General features: G+C 42.0%; 1 protein-coding gene across 1 annotated transcript in view; it reads left to right on the top strand.

Moving 5' to 3' along the window:
• Positions 1–24,610, top strand: part of LOC144772081 (protein sel-1 homolog 3-like) — a 397,544-nt gene that overhangs the window by 169,990 nt on the left and 202,944 nt on the right. Inside the window, exons 6-9 of the mRNA XM_078656264.1 lie at positions 9,606–9,721; positions 9,835–9,887; positions 18,819–18,951; positions 22,219–22,357. Coding sequence (XP_078512390.1) covers positions 9,606–9,721; positions 9,835–9,887; positions 18,819–18,951; positions 22,219–22,357 — 441 coding nt within the window. The remainder of the gene's footprint in view (positions 1–9,605; positions 9,722–9,834; positions 9,888–18,818; positions 18,952–22,218; positions 22,358–24,610) is intronic.

Raw genomic sequence — 24,610 nt, 5'->3', positions numbered from 1 at the left:
GCCACCCTAGCCTGGGTAGGGAAGGCCCACCTGCCTGGTGCTTGGAGTCCTGACTTCCCAGGCAACAGTCATGGCTTCGCCCACCTCTCACGAGGGATTACGGGAACTGTTTAGCCGGCAGGAGCCCTAGACTCCTCCCCGGTCCAAAGCCATCCTGGCCCAGGTACAGAAGGCAGCCCTGTCATACTTTGCAGGCAAAGCCATGGCTTACACCATCTCTCACAAGGTATTACAGGAGTTGTTCATCCCACAGAAGCCCCAGACTACCCCCCGGTCCAATGCCATCCAGGCTAGGTACATAAGGCGGCTCTGTTCGGTGTCTGGAGCCCTGGCTCCCCGGGTAAAAGCCATGGCTTTGGCCATCTCTCATGGGGAATTACAGGAGCTGCTCAGAACACAGCAGGGAAGGTGGCCCTGCCTGGTGCCTGGAGCCCTGGCTTTCAATGGGAAAGCCATGGCTTTGCCCACCTCTCACGTGGGATTACAGGATCTGTTAAGCCCTCAGGAACCCCACACTCCTCCTCGGCTTACCGCCACCATGGCCTGTATAGGGAAGGTGGCCCTGACCAGTGCCTGGAGCCCTGGCTAACCATGAGTAAGCCATGGCTTTGGCTGCATCTCACAGGAGATTACTGGCATGTTAAATTCCGCAGGAGCCCCAGACTCATTCCCCGGTCCAGCGCCACTCTGCCCTGGAATCAGCCTAGCAAGCAAGGGGCTTCCACGGCAGCAGAGGCAAAGGTTTCACCACGATCCCTACCAGCCAGTCCCACACAAGTGTTCAAACCCTTACCCACGTTTTTCAGTCACATGACTAACAAACTTTCCGGCTTTGTCTATGAAGCCCGCGTTACATTACCGGTCGAATAACCGCAAGTCACTGAACTTCGCTGATCGACTCTAACACTAGCCTTCTGACCCCCGTATCACACCGTAAGTACCCGCACTGTTTGTGCACAGCAACCTTACGTGCCGTCACTGTCGCCCGCCTAAAGCGCTAGCACGCACCGTTTTGAGCTTTTTTAGTTAAGTCACTCCTGTTCCCCATCTTTATTGTTTCTTTAGCTTCACGTCATGGCGCACTGTCCTGTCTTAACATAAGTAACTATTTACATCACGACGTAGAAGTCTTTTTCGTCGAATTGAAACAGTCATAATTTTTTTCACCTTTCTTCACTCTTTCCCTCACCCGGTAATTACATAAACTTTATTAAATCACTCCGTATTTCTCGACTTTTTTCACCATTGGGTTAAGATATATTTTTCTTTTCTCTTTTACGATTTATGTACTTGATGGTTACAACCTATGTTGTTTTGCTTTAGATGCTCCCCGATGAAGGGCGGTTGCCCGAAATGCATTGGAGCTGGATGTAACAATATATACTTGTGGAGTTGGATTGAATATATTTTTTGGGACACCACAAAAACTTTATTGACAATGGATTAAAAGTAAACATTATCAACAAACTGAAAATAAATTCTTGAAAAGCAACGATGTTTATTTTCTGAATAACCCAGGAGGATTACACCAGTTTTGAGGGCCTTAAGGGATGTCATCAATTTTTAATTGATCACACTTCTTTTTGCTTGTTATACCATTCGCCCCTGGGTGGTGGGCGATACCTAAAGAGCACCTACAGAATTGAATACTTTCTTTTGAACTCTTCTCTAATTTGGTCTGTGCACGGGCCTATTACATATTGAGTATTATACAGTCTTGGATCTCACCCTACGACCTGTTGCACGCAATTATAAAGTTTTCATATTTATTCAACATGGAATACGAGGATATTGCACGCTCTACAGAAGCCAGAGCAGATACCTTTGCGTTTGCAAAAGAGGAGGCAACTAGAATATACGCTCTGATACAAGACGACATATTACAATCTTCCACGACCAGGAGTAAAGAACAGAACATAAAACAACTTTTATATTTGTCGAAACGCAGAATAAATCAAAAACTACATGCCAATACCTTGGTGAAATATCACAAGACACAGCGCATCCCCCGTGGCCTGCGAATTGCACTCAAGCCTTCACTATGTAAGAATTCTAAATTGTTCCAGGATCGTTGGTACGCTATATTAAATAAATGCAGTCTGGATTTGATCCTTCTTATTATAGAAGAACTGTCGTACATACTTATTGAACTGGAAAAGGAGATATTAGAAACCACAGAAGAGCTTAATAAGAACATGTCAGTTGAAGAATTGGATACTTTCATTACAGACATGAAACAACAACTAGACAAACACACCAATGACATCAATGACCGTAAATTAAGAAAATTTCGGCGTGATACTTTGGACTATAAACTAGGTGAAGTCTACACCTGGGTGGAGGTGTATGCTCAGAAGAGGAGAAGCCGTCCTTATACTCAAAACACCGAAACATCTTCCTCAGACAGTGATACCACAAATCGTCAAAGGAAACTGGGACCCCCACCACGACCAACTGATAAAAATGAACAAACACCAAGTACATCTACTAGTTCACTTAACACTGATTTTTTAGAACAGGTCGGAGAACTAGACCATCCAGGAGTAGCAAAACAAAAGACCGGACCTCCACAAACAAGAAGTGTCACTCAACCAAAAAAAGACAACAAGAAGAAACCGAACGCCAACTAGTTATAAATATTTCTAACTACACGTTTACGGAACAGGAAATCAAATTACTACAGAAAGGCACGTCTTTCGTACCTACGACGAAGTCAGATTTATTGGAACTTGAAGTTAGCACATTTAAACTCACCAGAAAACTGAGGCTACGTCATTTTTTCACGAACATTGCACCACTTCAAGGAGAAAAAGAACCGGACCCCCTAATGGGTCTAAAAACATTTAGTTCTTTCCAAGCTCCACAGAGCCATAAAACTATTGACTTATTTGAACAATTGGTCAAACAAGACTTACTATCTATTAACTTCAAGAAATGTTCATACAAAAACATAACACAAAAAGATCGAGATAAACTTAAATGCATTGCTAATAACAAAGACATAATGTGTACCAAAGCGGACAAGGGTGGCGCATTAGTTGTTATGAATTCTACAATGTATCGACAGAAGCTCAGAGACCACGGGCCCGATTCACAGAATGAACTTAAGACTAAATCCTAAACTTACTACTATTTGGTATTCACAGAATGCACTTACTACTTTCGGGATTCACAGAGTGAACTTACTATTTTCGGGATTCACAGAATAAACTTACTACTTTCGGTATTCACAGAATAGATTTAAGACTACTAACTCTAAGTCCGAAATCGGGGAGTAAATTCCGGCCCGGAGGCGGAGCTTACGGCTCAGAGGCGGAGCTTATGGCCCGGAGGCGGAGCTTACGGCCCGGAGGCGGAGCTTCCGGCTCGGAGGTGGGGATTTTTGCCATGCTGAAATCTCCAACTCTGGGCCGCAAGCTCCGACTCCGGGCCGGAAGCTCCGCCTCCGGGCCGGAAGCTCCGCCTCCGGGCCGGAAGCTCCGCCTCCGGGCCGTAAGCTCCGCCTCCGGGCCGGAATTTACTCCCCGATTTCGGACTTAGAGTTAGTAGTCTTAAATCTATTCTGTGAATACCGAAAGTAGTAAGTTTATTCTGTGAATCCCGAAAGTAGTAAGTTCACTCTGTGAATCCCGAAAGTAGTAAGTGCATTCTGTGAATACCAAATAGTAGTAAGTTTAGGATTTAGTCTTAAGTTCATTCTGTGAATCGGGCCCCACATATCTGATGAATCTAGTTACATGCAGTTACCAGGAAACCCTACGACACAATACATGATGATACTGCAAGAAATCGTCGACAGAGCATTAACACTTGGTGTCATTAACCAAAGAACTAAGAAATTCCTAATGAAGACCAACCCAAGGAGTCTGCATATATACGCGGTACCCAAGATCCATAAAGATCTTATGGATCCACCCATTCGACCAATTGTATCTACCTGCGGTAGTATCCATCAACCTGTAGGCCAATACTTGGACCTCCATCTTCAACCCATTGTTCAATCTTTGGCCAGCTATATTCGAGACACTACAGACTTTCTGGGAAAGCTCCAAGATATTGAAATAGGACCCAACGAACAATTATGGCTATGTACGGCTGACGTTAGCTCTTTATACACTTCCATTCCACACCAGGAAGGTATAGAATCTATGGAACAAGCTATCCTGAAACTAAAAGTGAAGGAATCCATGAAAGTATTTTTGAGAGAACTAGTTATGTTCACCCTATATCATAGCTATTTCACAAACGAAGATGACTGGTTTCTGCAACTAGTGGGCACTAGCATGGGAAACAGCACATCTCCTGTATACGCTAGCATCTTTATGGGTGAATTTGAAAACACCAACATCTGGACCAAACCCATTTGGAAAAATCACCTTAAAATGTACGTTCGTTACATAGACGATCTCTTTATCCTCTGAAAAGACACACGAGAAAATCTTGGACAAGCCTTGACTACCTTAAATTCAGCCAATCAGCGTATCCAGTTCACTTGGACAATAGATTCTAAAACCATAACATTTTTGGATGTTCAGATTACCCTGCAAGATAACCAAATTATAACTGACATTTTCCGTAAACCAACCGACCGTAACAATTTGTGACATTATACTAGCTTTCATCAGGCATCATTGAAAAAACACTTACCCAAATCTCAACTACTTAGGGTTAAACGTATCACTTCTGATCCTAACCTTGCTAAAATCAGAACAGAAGAAATTGTTGATCATTTTAAAGAAAGAGGTTACCCAGAGGAGTTAACAGATTTCAAAGACATGTTTAAACCTAGACCATTATTCGCCTACACGAGAGGAAAGAATCTGGGCGAAATTTTAAAACAAGCCAAGGAACCTTCTCCCATTTCAAAATGTACTAGACCATGCAATAATTGCAACAACTGCCACAATATAATCCCAGGCAACAAGTTGACACATCCCATGAAAGGATATAACATAACTTTGAATGTTACAGCTACCTGTGATACTAACAATTTAATATACCTACTCAAATGGCCATGCGGGAAGGTTTACATTGGAAAGACGGAACGCAAACTCAAAACCCGTCTTAACGAACACAAATCTAACATTAGAACTAAGAATCTCAAATCATCTGTTGCAACTCATTTTATTGAAATGAACCACAACACATCTCAACTTAAGTTCATGGCTTTGGAAATTGTTAAAAAAGCAGAGGGAAGAGACAATAATAGGATGCTACTGAGAACCACTGGATTTATAAACTTAATTCGACTAAGCCACATGGACTCAATGAACGGATTGAGTTTTCATGTTACCTGTGACACACTACTATTTTGACCGTCATCTCATTGTATGAGCACACTGGTTCTGAACTCACTCCTTGTCTGTGAACTGTTAATCATCAATGTTTATTCTTACCAGTGTTTTTGAACTGTTTTTTTATTTTTATTTTGCTTTACACTTTGTGATTTAATGTATATCACTAATGCAGATATTTAGGTTTTGAGTATGTAGTTAGCTGATATTTTTTCTATTTTCATTCCTTATCTCGCTTCCTTCACTAGTCCTCTTTCTTTACCCACGTTTTTCAGTCACATGACTAACAAACTTTCCGGCTTTGTCTATGAAGCCCGCGATACATTACCAGTCGAATAACCGCGAGTCACTGAACTTCGCTGATCGACTCTAACACTAGCCTTCTGACCCCCGTATCACACCGTAAGTACCCGCACTGTTTGTGCACAGCAACCTTACGTGCCGTCACTGTCGCCCGCCTAAAGCGCTAGCACGCACCGTTTTGAGCTTTTTTAGTTAACTCACTCCTGTTCCCCTACTTTATTGTTTCTTTAGCTTCACGTCAAGGCGCACTGTCCTGTCTTAACATAAGTAACTATTTACATCACGACGTAGAAGTCTTTTTCGTCGAATTGAAACAGTCATAATTTTTTTCACCTTTCTTCACTCTTTCCCTCACCCGGTAATTACATAAACTTTATTAAATCACTCCGTATTTCTCGACTTTTTTCACCATTGGGTTAAGATATATTTTTCTTTTCTCTTTTACAATTTATGTACTTGATGGTTACAACCTATGTTGTTTTGCTTTAGATGCTCCCCGATGAAGGGCGGTTGCCCGAAATGCATTGGAGCTGGATTTAACAATATATACTTGTGGAGTTGGATTGAATATATTTTTGGGGAAACAAAAACTTTATTGACAATGGATTAAAAGTAAACATTATCAACAAACGGAAAATAAATTCTTGAAAAGCAACAATGTTTATTTTCTGAATAACCCAGGAGGCTTACACCAGTTTTGAGTGCCTTAAGGGATGTCATCAATTTTTAATTGATCACACTTCATTTTGCTTGTCAAACCCTAACCTGGCCACATGGGACCAGTCCACAGGTACCTAAAAAGGAGGGAGGGTTGCCCCACCCGTTCCACCAGTCACCTAACAGTGCTGGTGGGAGCCAGGGCTTCATTCCTGCACATGCCATCTGGCTGAGTGTCCCCCTTGCCCTCGTAGGAGGCACCAAGGGGAGAAGGGCTGTGTTCCCCCACACCGTCAAAGCAACTCACCCTCTTCTGGTACATATGTGGAAGTTCGAGCAGCAAAGGGCAACCTCTCCTCCCAATCCCCGTAGCAGTTCCCACTGGCTTTGAGGGGGCACCGCAACGCCACAAGAGGATCTAGGGTTCCCTCATGGCCCAGCTCAATCTCATCCAGGCTGCCCTGCCCTGGGTAAGACCAGCATGAGAGCAGCATCTTGATTAGAGCAGGGGAGTCTGGGATCCTGTGTGTGCATCATCGTGAGCTGAAGAGGCAGCGAGGCGACGGGCGGCAGGCTGTGGGTAAGTTTTATTTCTATGTTTTTCTGTCCCCTGTTCTGCTCTTCACTTTTCCCTTCTAACGGCGCCACTAGTTAAATGAGCCCTCTTTGGGACTTCCAGGGTAGCCTGGGCACCTGGACTCCCTACAGGAACACATGGCGTGCAACCAGATGCTTGGATTCGGAGGACAACCTTCTGGTTGCGTCCATCTTATTTTTAAAAAGGAGTCTGCTTGTCTGTGGAGAGGACAGGGACTCTAAGACCTGGGTTCTCAGAGCCCAAGCTGGGAATCACACAAGGGCCTTTGGAAGAGTGGGACTCACAGAGCTCTGACCCTAGGCCCGGTTACAGCTTCTGAACCCACACAAACAAGGGGGCATTCATGGACCTTCTGGACTTTGCAGGCCTTCAGGCCCCCCTTGGAGGCATTCTGAGACATAATGGGAATGGGGCCCAGGGCTAGGTTCTTCCACCCCAGCGCCCTCTGTGGATCTGACATGGGGCACAGTCAGAGCTTCTGAACCCCGACAAGCAGTGGCAACCTCCTCGATCCTCCGGGACCTCATCCTGTGCACTTTGTGACACAGCAGGCTGGAGAAGGGAGCCCAGGGCCTGGAGCTTTAAACCCAGAACCTACAGGAGCTCTGTTTCAGAACCTGGTCAGCACTTCTTATCCTGGGCAAGGAGGGGCTCTTTGAAATAAGGTGGTACAGGCAATTAAGCCCAGGGCCATGGTCTTCCACCCCAGGGCCTACAGGGGTCTGACCCGAGGCCCGGTCAGAACCTTTTTACCCTGCAAGTGAGGGAGATCTCCCTTGACCTATGGTACCCTGTCCCGGGCATCTTGTGACATGGCGGGTCAAATCTGCGAACCCAAGGCTGGTGGTTTCCACCCTACGATAGTCAGGGCTCTGTCCCGGGGTCCAGTAAAAGCTTCATATCCCAGGCCAACGGGGAGGTCTCTTTGGACCTCAGGGTTCCCATCCCGGGTTCCAAGTGACACGTTGGGCCATGGAACAGAGCCCAGGGCTGGGGGCGTCTACCCCCAGGACTGCTGGGTCTTTGACCCCGGGACCGGTCAAAGCTTCCTATTGAAGGCAAGCAGGACCTAGACCTGCGAGTCTCCATCCCCAGCACTTTGCAACATTGCACAAAGAATCCAGATCCCCTGGGTCCTCAGCCTTGGCCTGCCTGAGAACTATCCATTCTTGTAATCAGTGCGCACCGAGGGACAGAGGAAGACATTTGGTAGAATGTATCCAGTCTCATGAAGCCCTGACTGGGATTCAAGCTTCAAATGAGCCCTCATTTGAACTTCCAGCTTGGGAATCCGAACACTTGGTCAAGTGAAGGGAATGTTTTGTTTATTTTTTCAAGCACAGGACATCACCAGTGGTGCTGGTATGTCACATTACCATTCACATAGGTGTAGTAAAGGACCCCTAATCTGAATTACACCCAGGCCTAAAAAAGAAGATCACCAACAAAGCACCAGGGGTCCATGTGGTTTCCTCTTTGTACCCTTTAGATGACAATTTAGATGATTTAACATGGCTTGGTTTTAACTTTGGGAAGAACTTACTCTATTATGTAACCACAGCTCTTCCCCAAAGAGTAAGGACCACATTTTGATTCGCCTTTCATAACAGGTATAAGTAAACAAAACTGTAATGCAAAATTCTACTAACAACAATTGTGTATTTGCTTAGTGAAGAGGAAGTGTTTATAGGTAGAAAAGGGGAGAGTTTGCAAAATGATACTGTGAAAAATAAATATTTCACATACATCTAAATATGGGGCCTCATCTACATGGTATGTGGGGGTGGATCCATGCCAATGTTTCAGAACAGAATGTAAGTGGCCTAGCCCCTATCCTGGCAGCTAGGACTCTAACACGCAACAACCGCAATAATTTTAAAGAAAAACAATCACATGAAAAACTCTGTAGACATAAAGTTAAACCATAAGCTTTTTCTTTGAAATCAGGTTTCTAATCATACATCTAGTTACTGTGATGAAACCCTTGGTAATACATTGAAAATGTAACAAACAATCCAAAACATTTTAGACAATCCAACCCTATGCATTTCGGGACCTTCGTCCCATCGTCAGGGGTTTTCTGTAACAACAAGAGAATAAAAGAAAAACAAATTCATTTTCAGCACAAGATGACTATGTATATGTGTTAGTAAGAATGAACGAATGTATGATTAGAAACCTGATTTCAAAGAAAAAGCTTATGGTTTAACTTTATGTCTACAGAGTTTTTCATGTGAATGTTTTTTTTTCTTTAAAATTATTGCTGTTGTTGCGTGTTAGAGTCCAAGCTGCCAGGATAGGGGCTAGGCCACTTACATTCATTTACATACATAAGTCCGGTAGACATACTTCTAACACAGCCCATATATCGACAAAAAAGTGACAATCACCACTGTAATAGAGTGCGCTTTCCACCCACTTCAATCAATGTTTCAGATCAGCCACCAAAGACACATTTATATGCAATGAGTCAAAGTGGAAATTATTTAACTATTTATTGGTGATCATAAAAATCTGGCATGGATCCAATCCTCCTGTACCCTGGAGGGATACCCAGGATGTCTTGAGGACCAAAGCGGTCATCATCAACTCTATATATAGGTGCCTGCAGTGGCCTTCGTTTCTGTCAATGGTCTACTGAGCAAGCAGAAGAAGAGCTCTGTCTTTGTCTCTTCTCATTTGTTCCAGTATTGCTTTTCTGTTATCTCTTTTCGCTTACCATCTCTTCTTTCTTCTTCTGTTGGCGGTACCAGGTGTCCTACATGTGCAGATCATGATGAGGTCAGGAAGGCCTTCAGCATTCAAGACTCAGTTCACTATACCCCTGCATCACTGGTGCTGGTTGAAGCTGGACCTGGATGGTGTGACTGTAAGTACAATGAGTCTAAAAGCCCCATTCTAGTACCTCAGCCATCAGCTCATCACATTATTTTGAAATGTGTAGTAAAATAAATATGATATTGTTTTTTGTCTTTTCTTCAGAGCAGCATCACTATAGCTTGTGAGCATGGTAAAATCTACAACATGCTGTACAGGTGAGTTTGAAGTGGAATCCAGCGATTTAATACTGGTCCATATTATGTCCTACAGTATTTTTAAACCTATTTTTGTAGAGGGCTTTTAACATATCCATGGTGAAAATGTCGGTTTAAAATATTTCTTTATACTCCCAAATATGCAAATTTGTGATTTTTTTCTTTAATTTTACTTGTCTAACTTTCTCCTTCTTCCTACCCACCTAACTCTAGGCATAATACAAATGAAAATCTACCATAATGGTAGATGATTTCTTGTTGTTAGTGGACTTTGTGATTTTAATATTCTAATTATACTAATTTTGTGAATCAAGATTTGAAGTTTCAAAATATTAACATTATTTTGGTTCAAACAACCATATAAGTGCACAATGAAAGATACATGCATAAAAAAAGAGCATAAAAACAGATCGTATCCGAATACCAGTGTACATATATTAGAAAAAAACAGTAAAAGACAGCAATTGGCAGATGCTGTCTTCCAACTAAGACCAAAACCAAAATACAAAAACCTCAAAAAGAGAAACCTTAAAAATTACTTCTAAAGGGTCCGCTATGTCACTCGGTTTGTATGTATTATTTACATTCGTTCTTACATTTAGTCTTTAATTTGGCTTTTAAAAACCATAAAAGTTCATCAAAGCATTAAAAACACATCTTAAATAAGTTTACATTAAGATCCATATTTATTTAAGACGTTATATGAGTAAAAATAAACCTTAAAATAAGACGAGTTACTTTCCTGGCCCCCTGCAGATAATATCGAAATCAAGTGCCATGACAGCATAAGCCCTAGTTTTCATTGCTAGTGAAATCCTCTTTTCTAATCAAAGAGGTTTGTCCATCCCTTGTCCTAGGAATCTTTCCCTAGCACACCATCCAGAAAAGAGAAATCTAGATACAGCAGATACTATCGGGTGGTGAAGTTCGTGTTTCAGTATTCAAAGGGCCTTGAGGTGGTTAGAGATCCCTAGGTACCTACAGATCTGTACTATCCACATTTGTCTTTCTCTTTTATACGCTGGACAACAGAAAAGTACATGTGCCTCAGTTTCTTCTGCTGTTCCACAGGAGGGGCATTTCCAATCTTTCTCCCTCGACCAGGCAATAGTAAAAGTGCGCAGGGGGAGTGAACCTTGCCTGAACTGCAGATATAACTTCCTGGCTAATACTTGCTGGATCTCGTCTAGAAAGTCTTGTATCTATAGACGTCTTTAATCTGTATAAAATTCCTAGTTAAGTTGTCCACAGTTGGACCCTTCATAATAGAGGAAAGTCTAGAGGCCCTGTAGCAATCAACAAGTTGGAGAGGTTGTTAGAGGGTCTTCCCATAGAAAAGCCAGTCCTATACTAGTTAGAGTGTCCCTGAGATGAGAAAACCAAGGTAGGCTTCCCCAGACGTTCTTCTAATGCTTGTCTATATGGGGTCAGCTCTGGGGTCAACCAAATTCTCCTTCAAACAAGAAGTGGTCTTAAAGCAATAGCCTCCGAAATGGGGCTCAGACCTAGATCTAACTGGAGCGGAATCAGAGGGTACTAGGGGGAAGAACCACTAGGTCCCTAATAAATTGGTTTTCTACCATTACAATATACTTAACAGACTTATGTTCCCATAACTCTGCCCTATAGGTATTGGCTCCCAGAGATCGAGCCTTGTACATTTCCAACAAAGGGCTAAGAGGCTTAGAAAATGAAGACCTATAAACCTTGGCCAGGCCCCCTCTACTCTGTGCTAATTTCAACCTCTGTTTCCTTATGTTAAAAGCCCAGTCTTTTCTCGTTGAGGGTGATCCCCAAATACTCAAAAATGGAGACCCTGTCCAGCGGAGTTCCATTCAACAGGGGTTGGTTCTGGTGGAATGCACCAAATTAAAAACAAGGAGTTTTGTCTTGGCGACATTAACCTCAAGGCCCCGCTCAATGCAAAAATAGTTGAACCCATTGAGTATCCTGTAGATCCCCATGGGAGATTTTAATAAGAAGAGGATGTCGTTGGCGAGCATCAGGGCTGGGATGTTGATGGAACAGATCTTGGGAGCATCATTGTCACCACCCCACTTAAGGTATCCACTAGCCCATTGATGTACAAGCAAAATATGGTCAAAGCCAACACAGAGCCCTGTCGTATGTCCCTGGTTATCCGGAAAGGTTCTGAAAGCTCCCCCAATTTCCCATATCAAACCTGTGCAAAGTTCTTCTCATGCAGCCTCCTGATGATATTGCAGAGGTAAGTGGGGACCCCCATGTTAGACAGAACAGACCAGAGTTAGGGCCTATGAATTAGGTCAAAGGCGGATTTTACGTCTACCAAGATCAGGTACAAGCTGCCACCGTCCAACACCACCGTTTTCCAGTGGAGGAGTTGGAGGCGGAATCAATGGTGGAAATTTGATTTCTAAAACCTACTTGTAGAGTGCTAAGAGCACCAAGGTCCTCTATCCAGTCTTGTAGACATTCTAAAATGACCCTTTAGAAATCCTTCTGTATCACATCAATAAGGCTAATGGGCCTGTAATTCCCCAGAAGAAGGCGGAACCTTTCTTATGCTCAGGGATTATTTGAGCACCGGCCCAAGTCTCAGGGATGGGCATACCACCCAATACAGCATTTAAGATAACTAACAATTAGGGGCCCCAAACATCAGGTTCTGAGATATACTTGTCCCCAGAAATCTTATTGATTCTGGGGCCCTGTGAGGGGCTGTGTTTGAGATCGCTCTACATACTTCATCCAAGAAAAACTATTGGGAAATCCTTATTAGCCTTTTTACCAGCCTGGTTCAAGTCAAGTGTTTGATGGTCACATTTTTAGCCACCAATACCTCAGGGGAACCCAGAGCATCATAAAATGAGCGAAAATGATAATTCCAGACTTCAGCCGCAATGTTTGGCTCTAGATTATTTCTCCCTTCTCGATTGCCAATAGTAACTATATTCCAAAATACTCTTGGATCTTTATAGTCAGTCATGGCCAGTTTGATGGTATCCTGATGCATGGTTCTAGCACATGAGATCCGGGCTTTAACCTTGGATTTTATTGCTATTATTAAAATAGATTTAGATTTTCTACAGTGCCCATTATCCCAGGTTGGAATAATTTGTTTGATATCTCTGGGCCTTGCTCCTACAGGGAAAATATCCCTCAGTGCAGCTACACAGATGGTGTGAATCTCTGCCACTTTCTTAAACCTATTTTGTATGTTTGATTTGTCCATGCAAGCACTAAAATCTTCCATAGCAGTCCCATCTATTTTATAAATACTTTTAGTCGAATTGGGAAACTCCTGTATTTTAGCCCAATGGATGCGTCTCCTTGATGTCGACAGGCTTAGTCATGGACTTGATTTACGCCTTGTTAAAGGCCATTTTTCAGCTCTTTTTAATTTTTTTTGTGGCTACCAGATCCTAGATCAGATTTCTTTATTTACATCTTTAATTGTGATAAGAAGGTCTGCAGCAACTGTTTTCTCTAACACCCTTTGTGATGCCATTTGCCACATTATTTTAACTATCACTTCGTTGATTTGCACTACTGTGGAACTGCGGCACAGATGTCCCTTGAGCTTTTTGATATTCAAAAAAGCCTTTCTCACCCCCATAACATAGACTAGGCAAGTAATCTACTTGCAGGCTCTTTCTCTTAGCCCACCTAATACAATTTTCTTCCAATATAAGGTGATGTTCAGGAAACAATTTTCCTTTCGGGCAAAAGTGACCCCTACATTTCATGTTGGGAAGGCTCTCACACTTTCGAATTCTTTGCTCCACCTCATCTCATTAGGGATGAAGAGAGACTCCATCATTTGGACCTAAGAGGACACTAAGGTTTTAGAGCAATCAGTTTTTGGTGGGGTTATCCAGAGCAGAGAAGGGCAAGGCAGAGCAAAAATGGACCATCTCTCAATGGATTGTTTTCTACATTAAGATCGGGTACACACTGGCTAAGAAGCAGCTACCAGAAGGCTAATAGGCTCTTTCACCAGAGCTAATACTTCTACCACTGTACTGGCAAATGGAGTGCCTGTCCTGGATATTTGCCAGGTCGCCACATGGGTGTTGGTAAACACATTCACACAGCACTCCTCCCTTGACAGCCAGGTCCATCGAGAGGGCAATTTTGTCTGCTTGGTCGTGCAGGACGTTTTGGTCTTAGCCAGTTCATAAACTCGCCACCTGGGGAGGAACTGCTAGAAGTATCCATCAGCAGAACAACTTACTTACCTTCTGGAACAATCATTCTGGTGGATTCTCCATTTAACCGCAGGTTCCTCGCTGACCCTCCCACCTCCCCATTCTGTGAACTGCACTCTTTTTCCATCTAAAAAGATTCTGATTTAAAAATCTCCTCACTGATGATGGCTATTGGCTCTGCGTCTAAGGGCGACTTACAGCCTGAGAAAGCAACTCATGAATGGAGTTTATATGCACCTCTGCTTATTTCAATTCATGAAGCTTTATTCGGCACATATAAAATGACCATAAAAGCACAGAGATAAAAGACATGGTAATAGCAAATACATCAATATCTAAAAAGGTTTACAAAAAATATTGCAGACATGATTCATTAAAAACACATACTTTTCCTGGCATTGACACAATAATTTAAAAACGTAGCTGTATAAAAACAGATATCGGCTGATTGCCGATTAAAAATTAAAATCATTGCCTGATTAACTGTACGTACACCATATTTTATGAACATTGGTTTCAAGAATGCAGTACGTAAATTCGAGTACAGTTTGCAGAACAGTAAAAAGTGCAAAGTGCTCTGAATAGAAACTGCATCACACATGCATGGCCCCGACGGATGTTTCTTAAGGGTCGGGAGGGCCACCAAATGATATGCCACACCAAATCTAAGTCTAGTGAGTACAAACGTATAAGATGGCCTAGTCACCATGGATAAATACGAAGGAAAACCTTCTACCATGCTGTATCTAGAATAGAGCACGACAGTGGTCGAGGATCCGTAGGCTAATGCCCGCTTCCTCACCCTAAAAGCCAGGAAATTACTTTTCAGCTCAGCTTTGGGTATTCTAGATGCTGCACTTGGTTCAAGCAAAATATTCAGATTAAATATCTCGGAAAAACAACCAACAACATATTTAATCCAAGGTATCTTAAGATGTTTATCCAATGATAAGCAATCCTCGATTATAGACCTGTTAAAAGACTTTTCCGCCTTCAGCCAAATAGAACTCCAAATCATAAGTGGCCTTAGGGATAACAGATCAATTAAAAAGTTTATATCTAATTCTCGAGGAATTAGCTCAGTTGGAGCTGAAGTTGGTAGACACAGAAGTTTTTTTAAGAAGGAATTTTCCTCTATTTGCAAATTATAGTCGCATCTGTGGCCCCATACACCCGCCCCATATAATGCGATGGAAACACATCTTGCTTGATAAATCTTAAGCATATCACTGGGTCGTCGGTCCCCAACCTTAGCAGCAAATCTAAAAACTCCGTAGGCATTTTTGGCCATTTTGTTCCGGATATTGTTAAATTCTTCGGTCCATTTCCTGTCTTTGTAGAAGGTGATACCAAGGTAACAGAATTTATCTACCTGCTGCACCTTTACACTATCAATAGAAAAGGCATTTAAAAATTTATGTTTAACCCCGCAGGTCATGGTGTGTGTTTTCCCCTTGTTGATAACTAGTTTTCTATCCTTGATAAAGGAAGAAAAAACGTCGATCAGACGCTGCAGTCCCAAGGGGGTTCTAGAAAGTAGGACGGCGGCGTCAGCGTATAATAACACCGGTACAGGGACACCTTTCATCTGGGGGGCATCTGCATTAATCTTTTTCAGAATGGCATCGATTCCGTTAATAAATAGTATAAAAAGAAGGGGGGCGAATACACAGCCCTGCCTAATCCCTCTTTTAACACTACATTTTGGAGTGCATTCGCCTTTAGTATCGAAGCGCACACATGTTTGTAGGCCCCTATACAACCTGGCAAGAAAGAAAATTATGCCCTCAGGAGCTCCCAACTTTAGCAAGGTTAGCCACAAGATGGAGTGGTCTACCATGTCAAAGGCACTACTTAGGTCAGCAAAGCAGAAGTAAAGTGAGCCAGGTTTTGCTTCAGTATATTTCCCGATCAGTAAAACAAGATTGATGCACTGATTGAGTGTACCCCTACCCTTGCTAAAGCCATACTGGCTGTCAGCCAGAATGCCCTCTCGCTCGACCCATTCCTCTAACCTGGCAAGCATGACTCTACTCATGATCTTAACTGAGGAGTCAAGAAGAGAAATGGGACGATAATTCTTCACATCAGACCTACTGCCTTTTTATGAATCGGGACAATGATAGATTCTCCCCAGGTTTTGGGTGCCTCAGCTGCATTAAAGACATTAAAGACATTAGCCAGGAGAGGTCCCCACATCTCAGGTGCTGCCTTGTATACATCAATCGGCACCCCGTCAGGGCCTTGGGCTTTGCCCCCCTTACTTGCACGTATGCCAAGCTCAACCTCACCAGCTGTTATATCCAACGGTAAAACAATCCACCTGCTAGGGTCGATATCTACACTTCCATTGGTATCAAAGATATTAGAAAAGTGAGCGACTCACCCTTCACTCGGAACATTAGAGGTCAACTCTGGTATCTTTTCGTCTTTAAGAAAAGGAGAATTGACCGTTGCCCAAAACAGAGTATTATTGGATAACTCCGCTGCTTGATTAAAGGAGTCCCAGGCCTGCTGCTGTAACTCAATCCTCCTCTGTTTCAATGCGAGCTTATAGTCCACTCTTAATTTGATAGTTGAAGCGGTGTCCCTGGGCTTTTTTGCAAGCGCCTGTTTAAGTTTAGTTAATGAGGTACTGCATAGGTGATCGAACCAACCTGGTTCGTTTCTACGCTGACCACTATTATGTTTAGTGAACCTGGCATCGATAGAATTATTAATACCAAGGAAAGAAATTAAAATCATCTCATAATCCGTGCTATTTTCAAGGATGAAGATAATATCTACCAAACTATCCTTCACTAAAGAACTTATTAAGTCGTGGGCTTTATCCCCTGCCCATCTTAATCTAACTCCACTAGGTCTGTGTGGCTCAACATTTGTGATTGTAATTCCTACTTTAACCAAGCTGCTTCCCCAAAAAGTAGTGTCCAAAATGATATAATTGTGATCACTTAATGAGGTTACTTCGATACTGGGGGGAGCACAACACGAGATAATATCGGAGGAAACAATCACATGATCAATAACAGAGCTAGAGTGCCGGTTTTTAAAAGTCAGAATGGTTTGGCCATTTACATCTTTCAAGTGGTACAAAATTTCCAGGTCATAACAGCCCATAAATTTGTGTAGTGTTTCCCCATAGCTGTTATGTCCAAAATGCAAATCATCCCATCCGGCATTGTTTGTGACTCCACAGACCTTTTGTGTTGACAGATCACATAATGTAATATTAAAATCACCTACCCAAATGAAATCAAAAATAACATTCCCTTCTAAACATAAATTTTCCATGGCACTGGCCAGGTCAGTTACTACTTTCACCCTAGCATTATCAAAAATATTGTTATAGTAATTTAACAGTAGGATATTACCTCTGCTTATCACTTCTGCAGTGGAATGACATCAGTGTAGAGCCATATGATGCCTCCTACTGGTGTGCAGGAGTATTGCTTTTAAGGTTCCAGATCCAGGTTAATGCCTGGGGAATATTCACAAGGTGAGGAATCAGCAGATAGATAAAAGATTCACTAGAAATATTGTTGCTGAAGATAAGTAACTTGTTCTTCTTAACTCCACAGCTCCTTTAACCTGCTGATATGTTGGTGGTTTATATTGTGAAATCGAAATAAGGGCAAGTTGCTATTAAAACTTTGATATTACATTAAAGACCTTGGCGAATGTGATACAAACAATCCAACAGATTTTATGCAGGTAGATCTTCTTCCGTCACACCTGTGTTTTGCCATCATGCATACTTCTTTTACCCTCCCTGTTTCTCCAGTTTTCTCCCTACTTTTACATCCAAATTCCGCATGGCCCTTCTTCCTTGGATTACTTCTTCTTTCGGATAGTCCTCGGTAGCTGGCATTCAGGCTCCTTCTTCCCCCAGCCTTCTGTTCTGATTTTAAATCCATCATGTTAGGTTTGGGGTTTGTGGCAGCATGCCGGCTCTAGGACATGAGGGATGAATTTGTGGGTGAGCGGATGATGCTCAGGCAGGGTATTTGTCATGAAAGTTTGGGTTACAGTCTAACTGGTCTATGATTAATTTTCGAATGGGATGTATTAGAATGATCTCTGTTCTACAATGATGATGGCTTTGTGCCAAATATGCAGGTTCCTCTGGTGCACTTCTCATGCGGCACATTATGCAAAGCTCCTCCTTGAGGTTTGTGGTTTCTGCTCTGCTCCGCCACTACAGTAAGTGAATGGTAAAGGCACTGGGCCCTTTAAAAGATCAGCAGATAAATTGGTCAAATCCCAGGGGTTGTAAAGCAGTATCCAGGTGTTGCAACCATCCCCATAGAAGTGGCAATTTTAACACTAGCCAACTCCTAAATGACACATCTGTGAGTGAAGCCAATAAACGTCAAGCGCTTCCTAATTTTCAGTATTTTAAGGGCTTTTCAGGTCCAGTTTCTTCCTATTGTATTAATTTTGACAACAATTTATATTGGAACTTCATTTATTTTCTTTAATTCTAATGTATGATAAAACAAAAAGTGCAGTTATATATCCTTCATTACGAATTATAAACTACCCAGGCTAGTATCAAAGCACATGTGTATATAGGATAGTACATACAGACTCTATTAAAGTCAATAGGTGGTGTTTTGTGTGTGCGTGCATGTGCGTGTGTGTGTGTGTGTGTGTGTGTGAAAAGCTCCACTCTCAGACTACAGAGATCGACTCTTAACTGTAGAAGTTACTTCGATGTGTTTTTTCTTTGGCTCTCCAGATTTGAAGAGGACATTTTCATGGATGACACAACAGGACCTTTCTTCCTGGGTGGCTCTCCACTAGTCCTTGGAATAGAAGGATTCTATGGGCCAAGTTTTTTCTACCGAACTCACAACCAGCCAGCATTCAAGGTGAGTCCCTCGAGTAAATCCCTTACCCAGATGCAACTCTAAGTACACATTGATGCCAAGTGGAATGATTTATTGAGTTTCAATATCCCTCCTGAATAAGAGGGTACCACTCTGCAAACAGAACATAGAATGTATTATCATTCGAGTGATATTTCTGCCCAGGATCATGTGGCGGTACGAGTGGAGTCAAAGATTAAATTGGAATAAAAGGATGTACTCAAGCGCTTCATCACCCTAAAAATATATAGCTTGCCTGAAGACTCTTTTGCATTCACTTTGTCCCATCTTCCAGGGGCAAACCTAGCAGCATTTTTCTATTTTCTGCTCCTAAATATTCCTTCTAATGGGCGCAATTTCATCAGCGATTGCTGCTCAGTATCTGAATCAATTACCTATAATTAAGGCTCCCTGTTTTCCTTTTTTACGGATTTTTACAAATAAATACAGACAGAAAACAATGTGGTTTCTGTCTGCATTTATCTTTTTTAAATGGATAAATACAGAATATTATGCTCTTTTTAAGTGACTCTCCGTGCAGTCTTTCCTGAATTATGGGCCAGCAGCTGAGCAGATTGACAGCATGGGAAATAAAAAACAGATGACATTTCTTTTAATAACTGCATATCTCGACATACATTTATGGTATAGGCTAGTATTTCCAGTGGAAGTATTGTTACGTAATATTTTACAGCTTAAATAGCTAAAACACGACAGACATCAAAGTATGAGTGTGCGTCTATCACTTAAATAAATATGGAAATGTACAATTTTTCAATTTCACTTATATATGCAAAACACAAAATAAATATGGATAAATACAGAAGGAAATGTAAAAAAAATAAATGCCATAAAACCTGGAGCCCTACTTATAATAATCTAATTTAACATCAGACCTATTTTCATGTAATTTGATTCTATTTACGCTAGCTAGTTTGTTGTGCCATATTCTTCATCGTTTGCTAAAAAATACATAGGGGTTATTTAAAGGCAGGTGTCTCCAATGTGTCGCTGGACATTCCTCCCACATTGACCCCACATACATAAAGGGTTGTGAGTCAATGGCTGAAGAAACTTCTGTGGTAGGAAATGTGGGGGCTGGTCTGCAATGCCCATGCTGACAAGGTGGACTTGCTTTCAGTTTTATTTCTGAAGAACCTACCCCAAATATTGGTGGTCTGCCTTTAGAAATGATATAGCTAATGTTCTACATGCTCTCCTAGGATACAGGGAATGTTTTAGAGCTCTGTCTGTTGGAAATGTAGTGGTGGAAATGATGGGTCTGAACAGAAACAATGCAGGTGGAAATAGGGTCTAGTGCTATCTCAAGAGTCAAGAACACCACCTTCTCACAAACTCTAAATAACACAGGAGAACAAAAAGGAGGGTGTTTAACACATCTGCCATATTTTGGTGATGTCCTGTTCCAGAGTTCCTCTAGTGGAGGCAGTTAGCATACCTATTCTCTGCTGCAAATTTACAATCCATGGTGCAAGCAAGCATTGGCCCTTGTTGCCATTAAACATAGTCAAGACATAGACATTGACTTAATGTATATTTCCTGTGTTCCCTGCAACTTTCTGGTTTTGCTTGCTGTCCAGTTGAGTGGTGCATCTGGCTTTTCACAACTTTGAGGGTGTCAGGGTTTGAAAACTGGTATATGTTCATTCCAGCATTAAAAATGATATATGGGAATGGTCAATCAATAAATTGCACGATGAATAGATGGATAGATGGATGTATTCGATGAATTAATTAAACAAATGATGAATAGATGGATGATGTGAGACACTGGTCGATTATCTATCTACCAAAGTGCAGTGGCCAGTGAATTGAGACAAACGTTTGCATAAAGGAAAGTTCTCAATGGATTAAGAAGGGATACAGTACATTTAAAGCTCTCCATAAACAGATGGGCAAAAGAGCCCAACACATATGAAAGAGGCAATAGAAAGTCCCCAAGACACAACACAGTTCTGAGCCCTCAACAGCGGACAGGCTGCCTCTCACTAAAACTGCAACCTCCAAGGGGTCAGTGATAGCTGAGTACCCTGAGAGATTAGGACAGTCCAGTAGCAGGGCCTCTGCTGAGGGGATGGAACAAAAACATTGATTTTTAAGAAACATGGATGATGAGCATGCACTCAACAAGAGGTTTATGTTTATACGACAGAGTTAACGTGAGATGCAAAGGAGTTGGAAAAGTTTGTAAAGTGGGTTAAATATTTAAAATAGTTTTAATGCTTTGTTCAGGCTTTCAAAATAAATTGATTTTGTTGTTTTCGCACAGTGGTTACCATTACATATGATGCACAGAGGTTACCTCTAGAGCCATTAGGGAATGATACAAAAGTAATGTCTAAAAATTGGAGGATAGGATTTCAACTTGATTAGGCCACCCTTTGCAGAGTTTGAGACATCAAATAAAGCCAACCATTATGTTTTTAAGTTTAGACTCGCAGACAAACAAAGAGAGGATGGGAGAGACCCAGAGAGAGCGAGAGAGACAGAGGGGGAGAAAGTGAGGAAGGGAGTGAAAGAGAGAGGGAGTGAAAGAGAGAGAGAAAGAGAACGAGAGGGAAAGAGAGATAGATAGATGGGTGAATGAGAGAGAAAAAAAAATAGAAGTCTTTATGCATATGTACATATAAAAACAAACAAGCATTGGCAATGCCAAAAGGTCTGGCTTTACATGACTGTTGTATGGTAATGTGAAGCATTACAAGTAAATATCATGGCAATATATATGTGTCTGTGTGGAAGCAAAGAATTGTAGAATAATGTTGGTGTGGATTAAAATGTCGGTGACAGTTGCACTATCAAGCCAGACCTAAAAATCCATGTATGTTAATGTCTGTTCTCCTTCAATCTGTGCTATTGCCAGAGAAAAACAACTTCAATTATTTAGTTATCTAAGACACTCTAATAGCATTCTGATGTCTTGTGAGTGCCCCTGAAAGTTCAAACTTTGGCAGCTGAATAAATAAAGAAAATGATCATAGCTGGAAGGTGGGTGAGCACTTTCTTGTAGAAGCACACAATTTCTGGCCAATGAAAACATGTGCTCCTGGCTCCCAACATGTGGGCTGAGCCCAAGCCCTACTTTAGTGAAGCTCACATAATTGTGTGGTGAAAGCTTCGCTGTCAAGCAAGGCCATGAAAACAGACCTGGGTGTCTCTTTAGTCGTGCCTGGTGCTGGGCTTGTCCAGGTCGCATGTGCACTATATGACTCATTGCTAATCCTGAGCCCATTTCAACATGTTTTCCAGGCTTCTGAGTTTGCTCTCCCAGATCTCATAGCCAGCCTGGATCTTCCTCGGTGGTTCAAGAAGTGTCGCCGCTTTAAGGATGAGTGCTTGGCCAAGATGCAGACCTTCCTCCTGCAGGCGCGGGACCAGTGGCAGCAGGGTGAGTCCAACCGGTTTCCAAAAGAGCTGATCTGGGTTTATGGCTCTCACATTTATTTGCATACATTGAACACTAGGATTCTGCCATTTTAGAGAAATCAGCCACAAATTTGATATATTTCTTTTTGTTCCAAAGTGGTGGTCCATTTTGTCTTCTTTAAATTTGTCATACTATTTAAGAAGTGTGTAAACCTACAGCAGCTTTCCCTTTACTGGTGCTGTGTGAATCAGTGATGTATTTGTGTTTATTCCACTTATTTTGGTGCTTTTCCAAAGATCTTAGCAATTAAAACATTACAAGAGTGTGGTGATCTGACTTCATTACATAATTACTCCTTGTCATTGGAATCCAGAATGTTTCATGTGATTCCTGTGATTGGGGATTCTATGTTTCACAGTTACTTGAGACTGCAACAGCTGTGTTTCTCATCTGAGTGTATTTAATTTCCACTGATTTTAGGTTTTCATGCCTTGTAAATATTTAATTGTTATATTGTTTACGTTTCCAATTATTTATTTCTGTTTAAGTTACTTATCTTTGTGTAGAGAAGGGAGAAGTTGTGGTGATCTGACTGCATTACACCATTACTCCTTGTCATTGGAATCCAGAATGTTTCATGTGATTCCTGTGATTGGGGATCCTATGTTTCACAGTTACTTGAGACTGCAACAGCTGTGACCAATAAATCTGAATCCTGAAGTATACATGTCTGGTGATTTCATACTTCATTACAAAGAGGTTAAGGAAGACAACGATAAACCATCATTCAATCTCCTAGCAATAGCTGGTTCGATATTTCGAGGAGGTATACTGTCAGCAATGTGTGAACACAAAAAGAGTTGGAATAAAATTGGTGTAAACTGAGATCTCATTGCTTAGGTTGGGGGCTGGAAGGCAACTGAGAAAAAGGAGACATAGGAAAGATATAAGAAACAAGGCAGTGGAGATAATAATGGAGAAGGAATGGAGGTCAGGCAGTGCTCAATTGAAGAAGACATGAAAGATTGATTGAACCTCAATTGGAAAAGAAAAGGCAGCATGTGAAGGTGCATGACATAGAGGAAAGTGTTAATAAGATGAAAGAGAAAAGAGAGATTTGGTGTTAAACATTTACTCGTTTCTGCAAGAAAATGTTGTGTTTTCTCTCTGAGCTGCTTGCCAGGATGGACAGCTGATAATCCCCAGTCCGTCCACGTCTAAAAGAAGTACCTGGTCCTCACCCTACTGGGGTTTTTCTCTCTGTCCCATTTGACCACAAATGGCTACATGTCCACCCGCCTAATCCTGATGGGCTGATATATACCCATTATTTTTACTGTCTGTCACCACCAGGCAAACCCTGGAGGTGAGGGACAGTAAAATGCAAATAATGCTCCCACCACCATAGGAAATGGCTCCTGTGGTGAGTGAAGCATTATTTGTTTTATTTGAAAAAGAAAATACAGTCTTGAGATTTTCTTTTTTTACATAAAAAAATAAACTTTTTGGTACAGAGTTGCACAATGCTGACACTACCCTGCACCAAACAGCGAGACACATTGACAGGAACGGCTGTGATGGCGGTTCCTGTCAATGCTTTATAAATGACCCTCAGCTTGCTGGTCATTTCTAAATCTGGCGGTCACACCCCCACCAGTAAACTACTCTGTCGCCCTAGTGGAAGAAAAGGCCATCTGCCAAGATACAAAGGGCCTCATTTATATGTTGGCTGTATGTATACTCCATCACAATGGTGACAGAGTATATATACTGCCAACATGAAGGTCTGCCCACCAGATTTAAATGTGGGTGGACTTTCAAAATTGGCTACAGCATTACTACTCTGTCACTACCATAGCCAAACCTCTTGAACAGCCCAACAGAGTAAAGGTCGTGGAGAAATGGTAAGATGTCCACCCGCCCAATCAGGATGGGCGGACATCTGCATTTTTTTTACTGTCCGTCACCACTATGCAAACCCTGGCGGTGAGGGAGAATAAAAGGTAAATAATGCTCCCCAACAGGCCATCTGCCAAGATATAAATGAGGCCTAGAATTCTTTCATGTTGTTGGCGCTTAACGGGGAGCTAGGATCCTGTACCTCACCTATCCGCATTACTGAACAACACAGAATCTGCTTTATAACAAACTTTTTCCCTGAAAACAGAGTAACCCATTCTGCAACATCAGTCAATCCCTTAAATTGCTTTACATCAGAGCGCTCGCTCCTGTTCTTCTTGGAAGGATAATAGTCTGCTGCACATAATGAACTGC

This window comes from Lissotriton helveticus, chromosome 8 (assembly GCF_964261635.1).
Source record: "Lissotriton helveticus chromosome 8, aLisHel1.1, whole genome shotgun sequence".
NCBI classification, from domain to species: domain Eukaryota; kingdom Metazoa; phylum Chordata; class Amphibia; order Caudata; family Salamandridae; genus Lissotriton; species Lissotriton helveticus.
The sequence above is the reverse complement of the archived record's forward strand: the minus strand, read 5'-3'. Positions and strand labels throughout refer to the sequence as shown.